Source organism: Melampsora larici-populina (genome assembly GCF_000204055.1).
Source record: "Melampsora larici-populina 98AG31 unplaced genomic scaffold MELLAscaffold_20, whole genome shotgun sequence".
NCBI classification, from domain to species: domain Eukaryota; kingdom Fungi; phylum Basidiomycota; class Pucciniomycetes; order Pucciniales; family Melampsoraceae; genus Melampsora; species Melampsora laricis-populina.
In genome coordinates this window covers 862552-885861 of record NW_006768784.1, presented here as the reverse complement: position 1 = coordinate 885861, position 23310 = coordinate 862552, and the positions used below count along the sequence as shown (strand labels likewise).

Below are 23310 nucleotides of genomic sequence, written 5' to 3'. Positions count from 1 at the left end.
TCATCAATATTTGAAACACCTTGCTGCTAAAAAAAACACCATAGTCATTTTTTTTGGTAGCGAAGACTATATGGTGAAGCTTAATTTGATTTTGTGAAAGAACCTCGGTGTCCATTTCTCCGACAGCCAACTACGGTGGGCTAAGCCTATAAGCTATCACTCAGATCTTCGAAAGGTGTCACAAACTTTTCAGCTTCATGTGAATATCTCTGCTACAGTTGACGTTAATAAAAATCTAAACAAATTCCTCTGAGTCCTCGGTGCTCATTTGTCCGAAATTGATTGAGTTTCATTGACCAAAGCTCGGTCGGTCAGTTTTTAAAGATCTTAAAGTTGCATTTTCAATCCATTGACAAAACCGATTTGCTCTATCTGACTCCAAGTTTACTGGATACACTTGGTTACGTTGATTTGGGATCAGGTTTTGTATATAAGACTAACCTATCAACTTCCCAACCATCACCTCTTCAACCACCTATCGAACCTTTCAGTATCAGTGAACACCTTCTTCTTAAAGATTTCTAAGCTAGAAACTTTGAAAGATTCAAGCTTATTTACTTTTACTTTACTTTCACTTTTACGAAAGAGTATGCCACCTTTAACGTCTGATCCACGGTATCTTCCGTATGGAAATGATCAGCCGATCACTTCATCTGATTGTTATCCTCCTCAACAACATACCATGCCTGAGTTAGTTAACTTTCCATCTGCAAGAACGACGAATGATGAAATCGGTTTCAAAGAACAAAGTGAAATGCAAGAAATCGAATCTTTGAAAGGATTTAAGAAATTTAGAATCAAGTTGAGCAATTCTTTTAACATTTATAAATCTTTGATAGATTTTTTTTTCAGTACATACATATTTTTTTGAATCTTTTCTATCAAAACTGATGATCTTTGAATCATTTCCTTTAAAAAAACTCTTTACAGATTTTTACGTCGGAATCAAATCAAATGGTATATCATAACGATCTTAATCGTAGGAATAATCGCACTCATCACAAGTAAATCAATTCAACACAACACAAGATTAACCCCTAAACAATTTTCCAAACTAACTAACCAAAATCATATGATTTTTTTTTTCGGATTAAAAAGTTTATCATGCTCAAATCATTAAAGCATTAAAACCTTTTGCAGAAGATTTAAGAGAATTAAAAGTAGGAAACTTTAAGATTGGTTGGGTTATACCTATTTTGATTTTGATTATTATTTCTTTTCCACCTTTACTTGGACACGAAGTAAGTAAACTCTCAACAAGAAAAAAATCTCTTTCAATCAAAATTCTTCTTATCAACAAAATCAATCAAGTTCTAAAACCGATATGACTCGATTTCTTTGATCTTTTAGATTATAGTTTTACTTTGTGGTTTGGTTTGGGGACTTTGGATCGGATTCGGTATAGTTTCAATCGGTACTTATTTAGGAGAATTAGCAAATTTTTTCGTTTTTAAATATGCTTGTAAATCAAGAGCTGAAAGGTATGAAGAAAAGAATATGAGTTTTGCTACTCTAAGTTTAGTAATTAGAGAAGGTGGATTTTGGGTAAGTCTCTTGAATTTACTACTTCTGTTTCATTTTACTAGATAAACAAAATTGTTTTTTTTTTCTTCTTCTGATGTTTTTTTTTGGTTTAATAGATTGCACTCTTAGCCAGACTTTCAGCTATTCCCAGTCATCTATTAACCCCAGTCTTAGCCACAAGTGGCATGAACGTTTGGATCTTTTCAGCTGCCACAATCTTATCGATGCCCAAACAATTATCACATGTTTATTTAGGTACATTATTTGAAGTGGGAAAAAAATCAAAATCTACATCTGAAAAATTAGTCGAATATTCAGTTTTGATTTTATCTTTTCTAATCACTATCATTGCTGCAATTTATATTTATTGGAGAATGAAAAAAGTTAAACCTATTGTACTGCAAAATAGATTGGATCTTAAGAATCAAAATGCGCTTCATAATCATCCTGATAGTGGAGTTCAACCTTATGATTGTAAGTCAAATCAAATTGATTTCATTTACCGTTCTGATCAATTTGATTACTGATAAATGATCCTTTCCTTTAATTCTTCCTCCTCAAACAATCCTTGTTTCATTACTCTTCAAATCATCTTGAGGCTATCAGTACCCTGAAAAGTTAGAAAACTGATTGTATTAAGAAGAAATGGACTCAATAAATCGATGAAGATCAATTTGAAATGATGAAAGGATTTTTGTACTGATGAATGGAACGCTCAAGTTTTAATATTTCTGATGATACCTAGCAATTGTATATAGTTTGTATTTATGTTGAATATTTATGTACCATTTTAATATGGTCTTGTTTCGTTTTATCTTGTTTTTTTCATTCATATTTCATGAGCAGAAAAAGAATTTTGTTTGGCTAAGTTGGTGTATCTTTGAAGGAAGAAAGATTAGAAAAATGACAAAATCAACAATAACGCTCCGTGATGTCTTTACCAACGTGGTTGTGCGTTTGGGAGCTGGACTGCAAGTGACTATTTCTGACTATTTTCACATTATCAAATCAAGTTGAAATTCCTTGCAGGTTGTATGCGTGTCACGTGGTACAACAACCCAAACTTGATAACCAGAATACAAGTCATCAAGTTCATTAAGTAATCAGAGTGAAATGTACTCAAAAGCCATTCAACATGTTATCTGAATTGAGACCTAAAAACCATTAATCAACTTAAAATACTTGACTTTGATCCAATAAAGAAAAGGAAAGAAAACCTCATGTATACACGTCACGCCATTGGGCACATGAATTCCGATTCAAAACAAACCAATTTCATACAGACTCATCATATTGCAAGTCTTTGATTGCCCAAAAAGCTTTACAGAAAACTATTTAATTTCGATTTTCGTGTATATATAGATCTCAAAGTGCTAGTAATTGTAATACCCCTTAATTCAAACTTCAAAACAAAACAAAAAGTACAAGTTTTGATTTTATGATAATAAAAGAAAGGATTATATATAATAAGAAACCAAATCCAAGCATGAAACCAAAACAAAATCAAAAATCAAAATCAATATATAAATTCATTTTTTTTTCTTTTTCTCAAGTTTCCTAAATCTTAAGCCCCATAATTCTTCGTGATAAGATCAGCTAAACCCAATCCAGCTTCTTTCCAATTCACTTCACCCAATCTAATAATCGAATACTTAGTTCTAGGCGTATCTTGATAAACTTCTCGTTTGGCTCTACAAACGAAATCCCAAGTACGATAAGTAGCATCCAAGATCGCTCTTTTAAAATTCTCTTCATCTTCTTGTTGTAATTGAATTAATTCATTGGCCGTTTTACCCAACAGGATTTGTCCTACTTCATTAAATCCTGATAAATACATCACTCCTGAATAATCACTTGCTGTTAATTGGATCAGGTATCTATTTTTCATCATAAAGAAGGCCATCAGATCATTTTTTTTTCAATCATCATCATCGTATAAATGAAAATTCTTAAAAACTTACCGATGATCAGGTGCAGGATAAGTTTTATCACATTTCTCACATTTCCATTCATCATCGCCATCTTGTACCATTTTCTTATTACATCTTTCAGTAGGACAAGCAGGATAAGAAAACGTTTCATTCTTGATAAACAACACAGTAGCTCTTAAATTGAAATAATCTCCTTTTTCACTTTGACCTAATTCTTCTTGTTTAACTTGAACAATGGTTTTCAAACTATCTTCGGTGATAGGTGCTTGGTTATTCATTCCTACACTTCCTGCTCCTGAATGACTTTGGATCGCAACAGTCGCTCCTTCGGTATCATACCATCCTCGTAAATCAAAGGCTTCGGGAATTTCGGGGTTGATGGCCATGATCGAAGATGAAACCATGCTTAGGTTTCGACCTTGGAAATCTCCTACTCTTACTCCTTGGAATGCTAAGATCGATTCGACAGGTGCATTGAAATCTTCCGCTTGTTTTCCCCATAGAGTCATTCGAATTGAAAATGCAGATTGATCAACCAATGTAATATCACGTTTTGACATCTGTAAACAATGAGATCGTGTCAGATCAAGATTGATAGATAGACAGCTATCGTAAGTTTTCGCGTACTTCTCGTTGGGTTTGTTTGGTCACAATCTGTCCTAATTCACCAGCATCTTTAAGCACTGCTACAATATCACAGACATGGTCTTTCTCAACTTCGCCTAATTGGCCAAGTTGCATATACTTGTTCAACTGAATTAAAGGAATATCGCCTGCATCCACACACTATTAGAACAAAAGGAATTACAAAACCAGGATTAGTAAAATCGAATCAATGAAGAGTTGGAGGGATTGATGACTCACTTCATCAACTTCAGTTTGATTCTCAAACATGATTTCATAATCATGTGGTAAAGTATTAAACTGTTTCTTGGCCAATGAAACCTTGGCACGTGAAACGAAAAAAACGTCACCGACGACTAATCGTTCGTATAATTGATCAACCGTATCATTAAATCCAGTAGCTTTGATTTGACCTGATTCATCTGAAAAAGTAACGGAGAAAAGTTTTCCTTCACCACGTGCATTATGCCAGTGTTTGATATCAGATTTTTGCACAACTCTTGCTTTGATTCTCCATCTGTTAGGAAAAAAAAATGTCAGAATTATCACAAGACCTTTTGAAAATAAGATGGAGGTATCGAGAAAGATGCTCTCACTTGTTGGAATAAGGACTTAGACCCATGATTGGGATCACAGAAGGTCCGCCCTGACGATTAGAAGCATTGATCGATGGTTTAGCATTAGAGTTTGACACCATAGGTTTAGAAGGCGTTATCGTCGGTTTAGTATCTTCATTTGTAGGTTCAGGTTTAGCGACTACAGGACGAGCCGCTCCACCCTCTGGTGCATCACATGCTGTAGGATTACCAATCTTTTCGGTACAAGTACTATCGATCACCTCTACAGTCAATAAGACCACCACTCGACGTTCTCCTACCATATTGATGGTATAACTGGGTAGTTTGACAATACACATCCTTTGCAACATTCCTTCATCTATCAAATGATTAAGTTGGGTTGAAAGCATAGCAGTAATAAAATGAACTCCATCTGAAATCATGAGTCTGTGTAACAAGAAAGATGAAAAACAAACGTGATCAGTATCACGTGTTGCTGGTGGGAAGATAAAAAGAGAAAGAGAGATACTGACCTCCATCGTTGAGGTCCGGCAGTAACAGCTCTAGCATTGGGAACTCCGACTGGTTTGAGAGAAAGGACTTGGAGAACTAGATCGGGTATATCTTCTTTTTGTTCTTCATGAAGCTTGAGCACGGCCCCTTCAGTAAGCTATCAAGTCAAATAGAAGATATCTCAAAGGTCAATATGAATTCAGAATGCTTATGAAAATGATATGATAAAATGGTAATATTTCAAACCTGATGAATCATCTTTCTTGAAGAAGTAGCGATCAAAGTATGAGTAGGTGTTAAAGTTGAAGGGGGTAGCAAAACGCGTAAAGATGACAGAACCGATGGTGGGTTTGAGAGAAGTTGTGATGAGATGAAAGATGAAGTTAAATTGGGTCAACTTTGTAGTTTGGCAAGTCACGGGTTAAAGCTCTTCACGCGATTCACGGGTCTTGACGCCAAAATGTCGATGATCCAGGACCGGTACCGGAACTATGAATGTAACTCGTGTCGCAGTAAGAGCACCCACTATGGGTGCGGTAACTCGGTGATTTATCGTAAGTTTAGTGCTAAAATCTAGACAGGTCCACTATGGACCTGTTTTAGACTTGCGGTCCCTACGACTGCATCAGGGCACGTTTGGTTGCGATTGCAACGGGTAACCTCAATTTGGGGTCCGTGACTTCGCCCCGGGGCGATTGAGATTTTGTCGAAAAATCTCAATCTGGATCCCTTTTTCCAAGATCACGTTTGGTAGCAAACCCAAACAACCTCCGAAATTACCTCATCTCACCTTCACATCCATCACATCTACCTTTTCCAAGATGTCCAATACGGACTCTGACTCTGATTCAAGTATCGATCTAAGATCACCCTGGCCTTCATCCGACGAAGATGACGATGACCTTGTCCTCAACCTTCTTCTCGAGCACGCTCGTAATCTTGCTTATCGACGAGGGCTTCCAAAACAACCTTATCACACCTCGGCTCTTCGGGGTTTTCTCTACGAAAGAGAACTGCTTGAAGGACATCCAGGACGCTTCCGACAAGTTTTGCGCATGGACAAAGCCACCTTCAAGTCAATCATGAAGATTCTACAGCCACATCTTGACGATACAATTCATGTATCAGCCAATGAACAATTTATGATATTTTTATATATAGTTGGAAATGCGTCTACCAACCTCACTGCAGCTGAACGATGGCCACATTCTGGCGAAACCATTTCCAGATACTACAACAAAGTTCTTGACGTTCTTGAGAGCTTGAAAGACAAAATCATCACTCAACCGGGGCCTGAATACCCTATCCCTGACCGCATCGCTGAAAACAACCGATACTCACCGTTCTTCGATGGGTGTATTGGTGCTCTTGACGGCACTCATATCCCGGTGAGAGCGGCGGTCGCCGATCAGACTCCGTATCGAAATCGAAAGGTGTTGCTCACCCAGAATGTTCTGGCAGCATGCTCCTTTGATCTCACCTTTTCATTCATACTTGCTGGTTTTGAAGGAAGTACATCCGATCCCAATGTACTATACGCTGCTAGGCATGAGGGTGACTTTGTCATTCCTGAAGGTATGTTTTTTTCTCATTTCATAGTTTCATTTTCATACTTTTCTTCTCACCTCACTTTGGTCCTTTTTTTCTTCCAGGACGCTTCTATCTAGGTGATGCAGCGTATGCAAACGGTAATGGCATCTTAGCACCATACCGTGGCTTCCGTTATCACATCCAAGAGTGGGCTCGTGGCCGGACTGCACCACAAAACTATCAGGAGCTGTTCAATTACCGCCACTCTCAACTCCGAATGATCATCGAACGAATATTTGGTGTATTCAAAATTAGATTTGTCATACTCATGTTGATGCGATGTTTTCCGATTCATCGACAAGGATCTCTGGTTCTCGCCCTCGCAGTCCTTCACAACCTCATCATGCGAGGTGGTGAAGACCAATTTTTCGATGAGTTTGATCGAGAACAACAAGATCGAGATCGTGCTTGGGTTCAACAAGCCCAAGAGGACTTTGTACCTCCCAGAAGACGCGACCGAGCTGCTGCAAACGCTCAGCGAGACAACATTGCAGAGAGAATGTGGGCTCATTATCGAGCCCACCGAAATCATCATTGAATTCATCTTATCTTATCATGATCAATGAAAATTAGTTTTATAAGAAGAATTTAAATGTCATAAAGACTTTTGTATTTCTTTCAAAGCCGGGTGGATTGGGTGTGTGGTGTGATTTTAAAATATACTGGTGAAAGAAAATTAGTCAATGATTAACTACATATTATTATCAGCTAATAAACATATCATGACTATCTTTTGTTAATAATGTGATTCTTTTTAGTTTGTTTGATTGATGAAATGATAAGACTATGTTACATCTCATTTGCCTGTTTTTTCTTCTTTTCCAACACTTCTTCTTGTAACCATTCCCAGCGGTCTTGATCATTCAAACCTTCAAAAACAGCGGCCTCAATCTCTGCTTTGATGACATTGATTGCTATGTAGCGATCTTTGAAGTTAGGGAAATGAATAGAACTCTCTGAATTGAATAATTTCATAGCATTCTGTTGATGCGGAAATTTCTCAGATTTGATGCGAGCAGCTTCCTCAATGGATCGATCACGATCGGTTGAGGCGGTTGCTCGGAGTCCATCGCGTTTGAGGGCATCCTTTGCCTTCTCGACCGAGTCCTTTGAAGCTTCAGCAATGGCATTTGCTAGCGTGCCTGGCTTGACCTGGCGCGCTGGTGTTTTCTTCTTGATGCTACTTTTTGAGGCAGGTTGTTTCTTTCGAGAAGCCGAAGGTTCTTCTGAGTCAGAATCAGAGAGATTGACTCGGATGGCTTTTCCCTTTCCTTTCTGTGACTTGCTCGCACGAGCTCCTTGAGAGTTACAATTTGATGAGAATGGGAGACTGAAACATAAGAAAAATTGATTTACTGACCTGAATTGATAGTGACCTTTTGATTGGAATCTTCGCTGTCTTGAGAACCATCATCTAGAGCTCGTTCAGCTGCGGTTAATCCTTGAGCATCTCTGGGTTCACTGTCTGCTTTTCTTTTATTCTTTTTTTGTTCTTCATCTGATCCATCGTCGTCTGATTCATCGTCGTCTGATTCATCTTCATCCTCTACTTGTTTCGCTTTGACTCGCACAGCACTGCTTGTTCCAGTACGTAGTGCACCGGCAGGTTTCGATGTATGGAGTAACTCGTCCATTTGATTGTAGAAAATGAAAGATTGGTTTCGAAATCCGCCGGCATCTTTGTCTTTCTAGTGTACATAAGTATAATGAATAGTCAGAATGTTATATGAACATGATCATTATACAAAAGTCACTTACATCGCCAGTCTCATCCCACCATTGCTTTGGCATATCGATCCAGCATTCACCGTCAACCCAGCCAATTCCCGAGTTCATCTTCAATCTTCGAGCCTTACTGTATGTACTCTTTCTCTGAATAGATAGACACAGATATGTACTAAGCATTATACAATCGAGCATGCAAAGATTGAATGTACTTACTCCAGTGTACATGTTCTTAATTTGCCGTTTGGTCATAGGTTCATCTGGATACGCTTTATTGTAGCTGTTGGTGACGTTCGTAAATGCAATTGGCTTCCAGGTGGTGCCATTCATGTTGCCGTTTTCTTTCTCGGATATGAATTCATTCAATGTGAACCAAACCTTGGAATCAGTCCACTTGGCCTTTTCCGTTTTGGATTCAGTCGGTTCTTCTTCGGATTCATCTTTCTCATCTTTCTCATCTTTCTTTTGTTTCTTTTCTTTCTTTTGTTTCTTTTCTTTTTTTTCTTTCTGAGCTCGAGGCATAGTTTGTGCTTTTTGAAAAGATGGGCTTATAAAAAAAAGGCCTTGATTGTTTTGAAATGGTAAAGAGAAAAGTGATCGAGGATGATCTTTGATAGTACTTTGATCAATTTGATTCAAAGTGATCTCGACGTCAAAGAGTTCCAAAAAGGTTTGGAACTCGTAGTGATGACGTCAAAGGAGATCGAGGACAATCTTTGACAAGTCCCAAATAGAGATTATCGACTGGATAATCTCCCTTTTTGAGATTATCCAAAAGGTACCCAAAAGCTACTTTTGGGACCGGGATTGAGATTTTTTTTAGGTACAAAAATCACTGCCAAACGTGTTTTTTTCAACAGCGATTTTTTTGAAATTCGACTGCAATTATCGAAAATAATCTCACAAAATAATCCCAACCAAACGTGCCCTCAAATCTTGCTTTCCCCATGTTTAAATCTACGAACAGCTACGACTTGATTTATCGTAGGAAAACTACTGTTCTCAAAACTTCAAACTGCATACATACCATTTCATCTCAAACTCCAAACTTCAAACTTCAAAACTTCACGTTTGAACTTCAAATTTCAAAGTTCATCAAATCTCAACTTCGAGACATCACAACTTGGAACATCACACTTCAAGTCGAATCAAATCAAGATGTCAGTTCCTCCAGCCTCAACCCCTGCTCGTTCAACAGCCAGTTCAAAACGCGGGGACAACTGGACTGAACCCAAACTTGAACAGCTTGCGATATCGTGGGTTGTGACTAGTACTCGGCCAGAATACTCAAATAACATGAGTGGTGATGCCTTTTTCGACGATGTTTCTCTTCATTTTAATTCTCACTCGGTCACAACCCGCTCAGGCAAGATGTGCAAGGGTCAGTAAGTACAACTTTACCTTCTATTTGTATATTACAGATTTAAATATTTTAACTTGTTTTACCTTCAGATGGCGTACTTTGAATCCAGCAACTCTCAAGTTTTCAGGAATCTACGCTCGTCTGGAACACGATCCCCCATCTGGCTCTTCTCCTGACACCTGGATAGTTGATGCCATGAAGATCTACCAAGCCGAGATGAAAACTTCTTTCAAACATCTCGCTGCTTGGCAGAAACTTCGGTATGAACCCAAGTGGGATGTCCATCTTATCAACCAAAGGAATCATCCTCCTCCAGCACCCCCTCGAGAACTCCTTCCACCTCCAGATGCGACTGAAGGTGGATCAACTTCAGCCTCAACTTCCTCCAACTCGCGTGCTCGACCTGAAGATAGTGGTGAACGTCCGATGGGTGGAAAGGCTGCAAAGAAGCAGCGAGTTGATTCAAGAAAAACAGCTAGTGATGACATGGCAAGGATCGAAGCGATGAATTCATTTACGGCAGTTGCAAGCCGACGAGCAGATGCTAGTGAAGAGTCTAATAGAATTGCAAATAGCTTAATGACAAGCGAACTTAAAAGTAAGGATCTTGAAATCGCTCGAGCGAAGGAAGAAGATTGTCCTGACGAGATTTCAAAGAGAATATTACGAGGGTTGAAGGAAGAAGTTGCTCAAAGATATCAATAGTCACATTCTGATTTCTATTTCCTCATCAATTAGTTACAGATGTTAATCACATTCAAATCGAGCTCATTTTCTCTTTCATAGTCTCAGTCATGTCAATACAAATCTTAAACCATCATCGAGCAAAAAACTTATGTATTTAAATTTAAATCGGTAGATATGAATCTCATCCAGCAATATAATCATGTGTATGTATATTTAAATTAGTTTAACAAATGCAATATCAGTATAAAAAGTTGGTTTTAAAAAAGTGACCATCATTGCCCTGCTTCCTTCAGCCAGAGGTCCATTGTGAGATCGCGCTGAAGCTCTTGATGAGCAGTCGAATTTCTTAAAATAAGGGTGTTTTGAAGGTACGTCATGAGGGTATTTTGTACACCAGGATCTTGTAGTTTTGGAATAATTCTTGTTTGAGAGGTGTAAGCTTTGATTATAGGATCGAGTGATCCTTGATCTTGGATGATCATATTGTGTAAGACTAGACAACACATCATAGCCGAGTGCATATCTACTAGGTACCACATTCAACACGGCATATGAGTTATTCCAAATCGAATTTGTATAACTCCAAAAGCTCTTTCTATATCTTTTCTAGCCGCTTCTTGAGCTTCAGCAAAAAGCCTGGCTGCTGGTGATTGCCGATCTCGCGGCGCTTTCACAATTGTTGGCCAATCGGGATAGATCCCATCACCTAGATAATAGGCTTGTTTGTAGAGTTTTCCGTTGACGGTGAAATGAACTTCATCTTCATTTCCTAGAAAACAAATTCCTCAGATAATGAACTTGAAAGAAAGCAAAATTGAACATACCTTTGAGAAAATCGGCAAAGAGAAATGATCGATTTAATACATTGATATCATTCAAAGAACCCGGAGTTCCAAAGAAAGTGTGCCAGATCGTGAGATCTTGGGAGGCTACTGCTTCAAGTATAACAGTAGGGGTATGTTCTTTTCCTTCAAACTGCCCACTCCATCCAAGTGGGCAGTTCTTCCAAGCCCAATGCATACCATCTAGACTCCCCTTACAGCCAGGAAGACCACGTAACTCATACTCTTTCATAATCTGATTGAGTTCTTCGGGATTGGGTGGTCAAAGGTAATCCGCACCGTAGATTTCGTTGATATGCTTCATGAAAAGCTTGAGAGTTAATATTGCTGTGGTTTCCCCAATACCAATATAGTCATCGGTCGCATCCGCTGGAATTCCCAAGGTGAGCTGCTTCAGAGCACAAACTACCTTTTGATAAACTGTGAGTCCCATCACACCACAGGCATCTGCCTTTTGAACCCAGAATCTATCATATTTTTGTAAATCTTCGATGATTCTCAAACACAGCTCTTTACTCATTCGAAATCTACGTTCAAATTTGGACTCGTATCTAGCGTTGGGTGCGAAGTAATCCTCGTAGAGTTGCTGAGCACGTCGTTCTCGATCTCGATCTATTTGGATTCAAGTCTGAGGAGGTGGAGATGGTGTGCGAGGCTTATCAAACAAAATTTCAAATATGAGTTGGTCAAACTCTTGTTCTTCATCATCATCGTTTGAAGCCTTCAAAAGACCGTTGATTTGTCTTTTCAAGGAATTCGGCGCAGGCATTTGATTGAGTTTTTTTTGGATGAGATTTATGAAAAGATAAGTTATCATATTTCAAAATCAAACCACTGTGGATCAGGACGATCCACAGTGATTCATCGTAGCTAAATCACTCGTTACATCATCCCATAGTGGATTTCATGCGTTTACCAATTTAGGTAAAACGCGCATGATTAAATCTTGCACTCAGGAACGCTAAATCTACGTTAAAACACGCCCACCATAGTGGGTGCTCTAACAGCAAATTTATCCAAACACAACAAACTATTCCGTTGACTGGCAGAAGGTTCCCAACAGATAGTTTCAATATATGCGAGAGGCATATAGATATACAGTGAGTTTCCTTTATAAGCATGGTGATGGTGGCACACAATCCTATGCTAATATAGAATATGCTTCTTATCGAACAAGAGCTCATAAGAGCATAAATGCTGTGGAGAAATATTTATGCTTAAACATTATGTTTAGCTCTAAAAATGGCTTTTTTAGGCCGAGAAATGGATCAAATTCATTCCTAAATTCATTGATTTCATTCGTAAATCATGTGTAGAGACATTGAGAGTTCAAGGGTGCTTTATGGCAAAAATATAGCCAGATTAAGTGATCAAGAAAATGTTTACATGTGATTTGGGAGGAACTAGGCAGCCGCAGGTATCAATCAATTTTTTGAGGATGCGAAGAAGATTGTAGATGTTTAAAAAGAATTGCTTGGAGGGCTGATAGTTGTAAAAATGAGATAGACCAAACAATAAGAAAGTCAGAAAGAAAACAATCATATAAGAGTCAGAGGAAGAGAATGGTTTGGACGAGGCCGGAATCGATTCAGAAAAGTCGGTCGCTCAAGGTGATTTTGATATTAATCGTGTGTCTATTACACCTGGTTGAACCGGATTTGATACATGAGTGTGGATTTTAGTCGAGTTCTTAATGGAGAAGAACTGCGTGATCTTTGACTGAGTTAGATTTTGGGTCTGTCTGAGGGTGAGATCATCAAGAAGCTTATTCAAAGCTTGTATGTGATCAGCCTCGGATTGGTTGATTTTGGGATGGAAGTACTGGACTGGACGCGAAAATAAGAAGTACTTGAGCTCATCAACAGCGGATTTTGCCTGTGAGATGGTTGACGTTTGCCGAGGTTCATCAGCATCTTCTTCTGCCTCCTCTTCCATCGGCAAGACCTCATGGCCAGTAGCAGTGGTACAAGGATCTCAATGTCTGTAGGCATTGGAACTTCAGCTTCGGTAGATTGAGCCTCAATCTCAGGATTCAAAAGGGCCTCAAAACTACAGCCGTTATCACAATTAATGGTAGAATTCTTCATTGGTGTGTTGCATCGGAATTTAATCTAAAAGTCAAAAACTAGTTGAAGCCGGCTCAAAGTGACAGGTCTCCCAGGCCTCCTTGTTCATTTGGGTGCAAAACTGGGTTTAATCCAGTTTTGACTTCTCCAGATTTAACCTCGAGAGCGACGCATGATCACAGAATTCTACCGTTAATTGTGATAACGGCTGTAATTTGGTTGGAGCAACTACTTTCTTCAAGTATGAGAAGTGGTCTTTTGAACACGTGAGGGGTCAATCTGTCCTAGAAAGAGATTGACAGAAACAAGATGGACACCTGCACATGTACACAATGGAGATGGCCAAAGTTGCTGTAGATTGTCAATCTGACCTTTCCAACTCAATTCAGTCTGATTTAAGCCGGTTTAGCTTCCTTGCTCACATCATATTGAAGCATAACTGCTTCCGTGATTTATGTCATGCTTGTTTTCCCATGCTAAACATGTGATTTTACAAGCATATCACCCAAAACCTGGAGCATATGTTTAATATGCTTATAAATCTGATTTTACTGCCCACCAAAAATGGACGCATCATTTTTGATGCTTGAATAAAAATATGCTTGTGTAGTGAATGCTCATAAAGGAAACTCACTGTACAATGATCAAGTATGTAAGCACCCTGGTTATCTGTGACACTAGATCACGCTGAAAGGACTTTGATCACGTTCATATCTTCCTTAGTTGTTTGTTTGAGGATGTCTTAAGAAAGGGGATATCCAGAAAGTATATCAGCACCATAGTGAATATGGGCATCAGAGACTCGTCCGCATAAACCTTTGTATCATTCCAGCTGTAGCCTTACAAGAGTAAAAGCACAAAAAGGAGGTCTCCCAAAGGCAGGAAATCAGGAGTAATGAGGACTCTTCCAATACAAGTCTATAAGAATTCAGAACTCAAGAAGTCTACCAGATGGCTAGCTCAGGAAAACTTGAAGACAAGAGAATAAGACAATCTATGTGGTCATGCTTTGGGGTCTTGGAAGAACAGGTCCATTGGGAACTGTTTATAAGAGATATATTTTAGCCAAGGGATGATAGAAGACTAATTATGCAAACTTTCAAACTGACATGCAGAATCATTTTATCTGAATCTCAACCATGAAAAATATAACAGGTTCTGAAATGATCACTTCTACAAGGGTTTTGCACCACAATTTTCTGGCATTGCGGGTTTGTACAAATGAGTTCGGTCTTGGCGACCTCCCTTTCACATGCCACTGGGTCTTCATGTGGTGTGAATGTATCCTCTTCACACCCACAACTAAACAATTCTCCACATTCTTTGTTGAATCTCCTTTCAAGTCTCCTTGGAAATTCACACCAATCACAGTCACCATATGCAGCCACATCTGACAAACCAGCCTCTTCTGGCAGAGCCTTTGTGTACTTGGGCCCATGTGCAAGTGCCATAAAAGATATGACTATCATAAGTTTCACAGAGCCATTGTAAAACATTGCTAAAAGTTTGATCATGAATCAGTATCTCACTGATCTGACAGTGAAAGCTTCTGAAAACTTACTGGAAAGTGCCTTCTGAATGATATAAAGTCAACAGTCAAACTTATCAAGAACCTCTGTGACTGTTGATGTAAACTTCCCGTGCAAGTGATCTTATAGGTAAAGACTGTAAATGGAAGAAGCAAGTATATGTTAATCTAATTGTTTTAAGGATGTGGTGGGTCACTTCAAGAATAACTTTGATGCCCAGTACTGTAGAAGATGGGATCAAGGAGACAAGCATAGAGAGGGTAAACATGAAATCAAAAGGGAAATATCTCTTGGATCAACTCTAGATAAAATGGATCCTTAAGTCTGTACCACAACATCAAGATAAATATAAGAGTCATCACATTATCCACACTGGGATCTGGTTGCCAGACATTTCCATTGAGGGCATGATTCTGATCCTCTAAGTTAAACCACTTCAAAGAAATCAAGAGGATCAAGAACAATGAAAGAGATTTACCCACTGTTTCTATGAAATGATAAGTTTTGTGATATGCAGTAAAGACAATGAATGATTAGGAGTAAGACTTTTTGGATAAAGATTTTTTGAGATGGTATGATGACTCCTTGGATTTAGGTGGAAAGAAGGATGATATCCCCTCATATAAGCTTACCAAGTATTTATTTTTACTTATGCAGCAAGTGATACATGTTATAGGTACCTATAAATATAGAGAGTTTCACTGTGTCATTACATACTTTGGTGTGTATCCTGGAAAATAGTTATGAGATTGTGTTTGTTGTGATGTATGTTTTTTTAATCTGACATGATCTGACATTTCCCATGATTGAATGATTGTATGTACAGGCTCTGTTAAGTTGTGACACAAGCCCTTGTCAGTTCAATTCCACCAAATTGTCTCACAAATGGTCCCTGTTTTTGCTGTCATATTATGTGTGACAGTACTCAAAGTTGTGGATAGTGTGTGGATAGTTTTTTGTGGATAGTTTCTTTTGGCAGGGAAAAAGAGGCCAAAATTATACACAAAAAAGTATACATAAACTACACACAACTTTGAGTACCGTAAGTGTAACAAATATCACATGTGTTTCTTTGACTTTGCATTAACAATGCAGCTTGACCTAGTTCAATGTAGACTCAGCTCAGCCTGAGCCCCGGAACCAACGCCCCAAGGGTTCCCTGAGCCCCGAACTCTCGGGGTGCGGGATCGGTCAGGCTTTTTGGGCCCCTTAGGGCTTGGAGGCGGGGGGGCATAGTGCTCAACCCCCCAATTTTATCCGCGGGGACCCCCGGCTTCCCGCGGGTTTTGGCATTTGGGATAGGGGTTGGGGGGGGGCTTCTGAGAGCCGGGTTTTCATTGGTTCGGGGTAGGGTTTGGGCACGGGGGGGCTTATTGGGTATTGGTTTGGGGGGCGGTTACCCGCATTTTTCCGGTCGGGGCTCAGGCTGAGACTCAGAAAATGATTTTATTTGCCACTGGATTGTCCTAATTATACTTTGACCAATTTTGATAGCAAACTGAATTACAGGAGAATTCATGGGCAATGAAAGGTACAATTTAGCTCAGAGAAGGACAACCAAAACAGTAATAGTTTCAGCCAAATCCACCTGTCAGAGAGACAAGAGGTGTGTATATCAAAGAAATAGGATAAAAAATAATAATACTTTCATTAGAGATGAGAATCTAGAGTCTCCTTGGATGGTGGGCCAGAGATGAATTCAGCCCATAAAATTGATGAGAGTCATTGTAATAGACATGACAAAAAGCTTGTATGTTTTCTTTGGGGCATTTTTTTCTTTTGAGTGTTAATGTTAATCCAATAATATCTTGGATGTTTGCCTCTAATGCCATTGGTTGATAGTGTATAATATCACAATGTGTTGAAGAAACTTAACAAAGTCTTCCAATCCTCAATGCCAAGAAACAAGAAACCAGGGAACTGAGGAGTCAAAGATAATTTTAAAGCACAGTGTAGTTTACAAGAGGTCTCTTGGATATATGGTGTAGTCCAAGGATGTGCTCAGGGTCTCAGGAAGAGACCGGATCAGGGGCAGGTTGGGTGTGGATGTGGAGACTGTATTGTATTGCTGCACAATGGCCAAAACCCTTGACAGATTTTGTGGTTTATTCATGAAAAAATAATCAAATGTGGATGCTATAAAAATTCTAACCACAACACAATCTATTGCATTGCTCCTTGCTCATTGTTGTATAAAAACCCAACAAAGAATCTATGCCAAGAAATATGATATCAAAAGATTTCAAACTTTAATTGAATGAAAATATATTGTATCTACGCCTGCCATCCTAAGGACAAGGATGTATCTCATGCTTGTTGTCCACATCACTGGTATCAACAGGTGTTCCTAAGTAGCTTGTTTTTTTCCAAAATGAAAATCAAAGAGTTAAGCAGTCAAAACATAACTGGTGTTTAATCCAAATTTCAAACTGCCTATGGCTTTGGAAATTGCCCATCCCACCACTCATGAATCTCAAGCTCAATAACCTCATCCAATCTTTATTTTTTGTTGCATTGTTTTTGTTTTTTTTTACATTTTTTTGTTTTAGATCTTTACTCTTTGTTTTCAATCATTTTCTTCTGTTTTTTCTAAACTTTTGTTCTTTTCATGGTGTTTTAGTTTTTGATTGTTTTTTTTTGTTTGTGTTGTGATAAGGCGTATGGGTCTGAGGAAACCATGTTGTGAAATCCTGTAAATTTTACATACAATTATGAGGTTTTGTCCTGTAACAAGAACAGGTTTTGACTTCAATACATTTTCATCTTCTTTGTTGTTCTCAAAAAGAACACAAAAGATCTTTACTATCTTATAATTGAATTTCTTTCAATTAAAGTGTTGTGGTAAACAGACTGTGATCACTTTCAAGACCTTCACAGTGATTAGTAGTGTGTGTATGTGATGACTCAAGCCGTGTGTGTGTGGGCAATTCAGATTTTGAAATCAAGATTGATTGGGATTCAAGGACTGGTTTCATGTGGTTGATGAATGAGGAGATGTGGTATTCAAATCAGGAATAGTGTGTGGAATGTAGATGGAATGATGGGTTTCAATTTTTCCTCTTTGAGAATAGCTATACAATTTTGTGTGTGTTCACTTGTTTTGAGCCCCTTGTCAGAATTTTTCTTGTGTCTGTACCTTGTGCTCAGTTTACTCTTATACCCAGCCTCTCTTGAGCTCTGACTTTCTTCCTCACTGTTAGGAATTGATTGCTCAAGAGTAAGCTCTTTCACTGTTCTCACCTTCATCACTGTTTCCTGGATAGCGCTCACATGTGTCTCAAATAGTTCTTTTTGTTCTCTTACTCCCTGCACTTCTGCAGGTAAGGTGTTGATCTCTTCCGCCCAGTGTTCATTGTTCTATTTGAGTCTTATCATAGAGCTCACATCATACACCTGTCTGTCCAGGTTCTCTTCTGCTCTATTGCATAGATTTTCAGATCCGCATTGAATTATTTCATAAAGAGTTCCTATCCTTGCACCTAGTTAGTTACAGATAGTATAAGGCTATTCACTACAGATAGCCTCAAGAACAACCAGGCTCTAGAGGCTTGTGGTTTGGTCATGGCTTTGGATTCTCTGGTCACTTGTGCCAGGCCAAGGTCAGCTTGCGGTTTTGGGCTGATTGTTGGCTTCTGACTCAATCCCCAACTCATACAAATAGTCTTGCTCAGTACAAAGTTATTGCTGAGCTAAGAAACCAAGATCAAGACTTACACTTAATGGAAGATCTCAAAGTCTTGATGTGAATGAAAAGATGCACTGGGGAGAATTAGTTTTCAACAAAGAAGTTTGACGACATGGAGTTCAATCACTTTTCACTGCATTTGCTGAAGCCATTGTAAATGGAAAAATAAAAGTAGATACTGGGTCTGCACAAGGTTGAGGGAACAAATCAACAAGATGAAATATCTGGTCACAATCACAATCACTGCTCCTATTGTAGTTGATGAAATATGAGTGAAGACTGATTCTGAAAGCCATTGTAGTTGGTGAACTCAAGACTTCAAATCCACAAGATAACATCTGATCTCATCATCACTATCACTGCTCTTGTTTTTAAGCTATTGCCATTGGTGAAATAAAAGTGGAAACTGAGTCTACAGAAGTTGGAAACAACAAATCAAAAACATAAAAATAACTAGTGATCATCCTGTACACCTTCTGCCTCTCTGTACTTCCTCAATAATCTTGCTTTCATTAATCTGAGGATCTCTCTTGATTGTTCATCTGGACACGTGTCAACTGAAGTCATAATGATATTCATGTCATCATTATACACCTTACTTCTCTTGACTTCTTCCTCAAGTCTGAGAGCACGCTCAGCAAGTTGGTGTCCTTTGTCCAATACAACAGCTCTTCGCTCCTGGATATTGGAGTTATGACAGTGGTTGATGTCGGATTTATGTGCTTCTTTTGCGGTGATTCCCAAACTGTTAGGAAAGAGATGTTAGAATTATGACAAGACTTTTAGGATAACATTGAGGTATTAAGATCTTCACTTATTGGAATCAGGACTTAGATCCATGATCGGGATCACATAAGGTCCGACTTGACGATTAGAAGAGTTCATCGATGGTTTGGCATTAGAGTTTGGCACACTAGGTTTAGAAGGAGTTATCGTCGGTTCAGTATCTTCAGTTGTGGGTTCAGGTTTGGCGACTACAGGACGAGCCGCTCCATCCTCTGGTGCGCCACATGCTGTAGGATTACCAATCTTTTTGGTACAAGTACTATCGATCACTTCTACAGTCAATAAAACCACCACTCGACGTTCTCCTACCATATTGATGGTATAACTGGGTAGTTTGACAATACACATCCTTTGCAACATTCCTTCATCTATCAAATGATTAAGTTGGGTTGAAAGCATAGCAGTAATAAAATGAACTCCATCTGAAATCATGAGTCTGTGTAACAAGAAAGATGAAAAACAAACGTGATCAGTATCACGTGTTGCTGGTGGGAAGATAGAAAGAGAAAGAGAGATACTGACCTCCATCGTTGAGGTCCGGCAGTAGCTGCTCTAGCATTGGGAACTCCAACTGGTTTGAGAGAAAGGACTTGAAGAACTAGATCGGGTATATCTTCTTTTTGTTCTTCATGAAGCTTGAGCACGGCCCCTTCAGTAAGCTATCAAGTTGAATAGAAGATATTATAAAAGTCAATATGAATTCTGGATGTCTATGGAAACGATATAGTGAAAGATGGCAGATTAGGTAGAATTTCAAACCAGATAATTCATCTTGAAAAAATGCATAGCGATAGGAGGATGAGTAGTTGAGTTTGAAGGGGCGTGCCGTTATAACAGCAAGTGTCGGTGCATTGGTAATCAGCACGCGCATTCCAAACTGAGTGCTCCGAGACTTCAAAGCGGAGATACTGCCGCCTACTGCCGCTCAAAACAGACAAACAGAACAACACCCGTGTAGCCGTGACCCGGCAATGAATTGCTCCCGTGGCCTCCGCGGCTTGGCGGATAGAATCCGCCCCGCGTATCCACGACTCAACGAGACTTATATCCAAAATGGGAGTGAGATGGTATCCCTAGGCGGAATGTCAATGTCAATGCATATTGGAGCAGTGTCAAGATTGGTCAACAATCAAGGACAGTACATAAGGGTGGTGGCAATGGTGCAGTTGTGTAACAATGGCTACCACTCTGTGCAAGGGTAGCCTAGAGTGGCTTTTAAGTAACCATGGCATATATGAGTCACTCAAGTAGTTGGCTGTTGACAAGTTTTCAGGATTAAAACCTAGATCATTGGGTAAGTTTGTGGTGAGACTAGATCCAGAGGCAACATTTAGGGCACAGTACAGAGCTGGTGCACTTTGAGTGTCACCAGCAGACTTGCTGTTGAGTCTGCTGGTGGATGGAGTGTGTGCCAACACTGAGGCATTAGTGTTGCTTGTAATGCTAGCGTAAGACCCACATAGCTCTAACACCACGGGAATTAATTAGTTTGAACCCCGATTGAACCAAATTTCGGTGTCCGGGTTCAAAATTTCCTCGAATCATGAATTTTGTTCACAATTTGTCTGCAATACGTTTGCCGATTTCCCTTGAGCGGTACTCTGCTCGCCCCGTGTATGCACAGCTACATCATACAACAACAACGCCTTTAAACAACAGTCACCACAGATTCGCCGATATGCAGAGCATCAAGACTGAGGATGCATGACAAAGGAAAGATGGCTCAATGGTCGGAAATGGGGTTGTTGTTGTATGTTGTAGCTGTACATACATACGCGGGGCCAACAGAGTACCGCTCAAGGGCAATTGGCAAACCTATTGCAAACGAATTGTGAACGAAATTCACGATTCAAGGAAATTTCAAACCCGGACACCGAAACTCGGTTCAATCGGGTTTTGAACTAATTAATTCCTGCGGTGTAAGCAAAACATTATCTGAAAACTTAATGTGTCTCAAAAGAGCTCTTGTTAACGGGCTTTTTTAAGTTATGTCAGCCCCATTGGATAACAAGATGTTATTTTTCAAGTTGCACATCAGCCTTGCACCCCATTACAGTAGCTCTATGTCGTGTTAAGGAAGCACAAGGGCCAAGCTTTCCCAATATACACAAGATTTTTGCAGGAATAACCACCAAAAACAACTACTTAGCACAAATTGCAGTCAATTGTGCTGCAGGATGGACACAAGGGGACATAGGCATAGCATTGCCATGGACATGAATGTCCTGATGGTAAGTCCAAGTTCAACCCTTGTGGTTTTTATAATCCACCATCTCTTGTCTCTCTTGTCTCATGATTTCTCATGTCTCTACCTTTCTCCCAATTTTTTTTCATCATCTACAATTCCTCATCATCTTCAATCATGATCACTAATCCTACTTGGTGGTTATTGGTTGGAAACTTCATACAGATGTTCAACTATGTTTTTATCCAATTATCAGTCATGCCTACAAGTTTGTAACTATCTCAACTCAATTTCACTTCATCCTCATCCTGTATTCCAACACCAGCCACCCCTAGCCGGCCTCAAAGAAACCACATTCCTATGTCCAATAAAATGATTGTACCTTCCCCAATAGCCACCAAAGAGTTTCCATTCACCAAGGTCCACCAAAAGCAACTTTCAAGAAGAAAGTAACAGTAATTGTTGATTCCAAAGATGAGAATTAGAGTGGTCAAATTTGTCCTGAGTTGTTGTCCCAAAAACAGCAAAGCACAGAAGAATCCAGAAGACCACAAGCACCAATGAAGTAAGTCAATTCAATAACATGATCAAACCAAGCTGGTGATTGGTTCTTTCCTAATACTGAATCTTCAAGTTTTCAAGAGCTCTTCTCAGCATATCACAAAAGTGGTCCTTTGAGCTGATTCAGACAAGGAAAACCAACAAGTGTGAAAACAAAAACATACCAATCTCTACAAGGCAGAGAAGACTGACACCCTACTGGCGTACTTTGGAATACTGTTCCACAGCAAAGCTAATGATGTAATTCTTGATTTCATTTTATTCCACATTGTTTATCCATGTTCATCGTGTACCCATGACAAAATTAACCAGTATGGATCAGTTACATTAACCCAACAGCCAACCTCAAAGTGCACTGAGACGGATTGACTCAGGATGGTCAATCCACTGCAGGATGTCCAAGACAACTTTGAGCTTGAGCACAGTGACTAAAGATACCTCTTTCAGTTGCCAAGCTCCAAACTCCAGAAGAAGCTGCACAGAAGAAAACCAATGGAGCTCTGGATGCCTTTGTCTCCACAAAGGCTCTCAAATTTAATAACCTCACATCCAATCAAGGCATGTGTGTCTGGCTGCTCTGCAAAGCATGACCTTGTTCACATCTGACCAATCTATGGTTGTGAGCTTCTATCCAATACATTAGACTCAAAGCAAAGCTATATGGATGGTGCTGGGCAGCGCTTGAGGCCAAACACCTCAACGTGTCCATGAAGAATCAAGTTATCAACCAACCCAAGTTATAATCTGTTTTCCTGTTTTAAGGTGCTTTTTGTATTTCAATCATCCATTCTTGACAATCACCAAGAAGATGGAGGGTAATATACCAACTGGTGCAATGGTAATACCTCAGTATGTTCAATTGCAAGCAAAGTTGTAGGAACAAGAACTCAACAGCAAGTGATGCACTCTAGCCAATGATTGAAGTGATGATCACCAGAATACAAACCTACCTAGACAAAGCTTTGTTGACCAAAATTCTCACCATGGCAACTGTCCTCCACCGGTGCTTCACCACACTCACCATCAACAGCTTTTTTGAATAACCCTATACGGTCAAATTTACTAGCGGGTGGTCAGGGTACGGTTTTTTTTTTGGCAGTGTATTGTTTCCTCTCACCACTTCAGAAAAAAAAACAGATCTT

The 23310-nt window shown here is 39.3% G+C and overlaps 5 protein-coding genes across 5 annotated transcripts; 1 reads left to right on the top strand and 4 right to left on the bottom strand.

Moving 5' to 3' along the window:
- Positions 1-589: 589 nt before the first annotated feature.
- Positions 590-2138, top strand: MELLADRAFT_87381 (uncharacterized protein; the record flags this gene model as incomplete). Its single annotated transcript, XM_007410463.1, has 6 exons — positions 590-801; positions 931-1004; positions 1099-1241; positions 1351-1545; positions 1641-1998; positions 2131-2138. 6 exons carry the CDS (start codon positions 590-592, stop codon positions 2136-2138), a joined length of 990 nt encoding a protein of 329 aa, XP_007410525.1.
- Positions 2139-2829: 691 nt separating this feature from the next.
- MELLADRAFT_74880 (uncharacterized protein) lies at positions 2830-5046 on the bottom strand (the record flags this gene model as incomplete). The annotated part of the gene is made up of 6 exons (XM_007410405.1): positions 2830-3401; positions 3486-4015; positions 4083-4241; positions 4320-4596; positions 4676-4835; positions 4908-5046. 6 exons carry the CDS (start codon positions 5044-5046, stop codon positions 3089-3091), a joined length of 1578 nt encoding a protein of 525 aa, XP_007410467.1.
- Positions 5047-7528: 2482 nt separating this feature from the next.
- MELLADRAFT_87379 (uncharacterized protein) lies at positions 7529-8986 on the bottom strand (the record flags this gene model as incomplete). Its single annotated transcript, XM_007410404.1, has 4 exons — positions 7529-8037; positions 8100-8427; positions 8498-8611; positions 8681-8986. 4 exons carry the CDS (start codon positions 8984-8986, stop codon positions 7529-7531), a joined length of 1257 nt encoding a protein of 418 aa, XP_007410466.1.
- Positions 8987-14555: 5569 nt separating this feature from the next.
- On the bottom strand, positions 14556-14873 carry MELLADRAFT_106925 (uncharacterized protein; the record flags this gene model as incomplete). The annotated part of the gene is made up of 1 exon (XM_007410403.1): positions 14556-14873. The coding sequence occupies one exon, from the start codon at positions 14871-14873 to the stop codon at positions 14556-14558; it is 318 nt and encodes a 105-aa protein (XP_007410465.1).
- A 4573-nt stretch (positions 14874-19446) lies between these two features.
- Positions 19447-20208, bottom strand: MELLADRAFT_87378 (uncharacterized protein; the record flags this gene model as incomplete). The annotated part of the gene is made up of 3 exons (XM_007410402.1): positions 19447-19858; positions 19945-20081; positions 20182-20208. The coding sequence occupies 3 exons, from the start codon at positions 20206-20208 to the stop codon at positions 19447-19449; spliced, it is 576 nt and encodes a 191-aa protein (XP_007410464.1).
- Positions 20209-23310: the final 3102 nt, after the last annotated feature.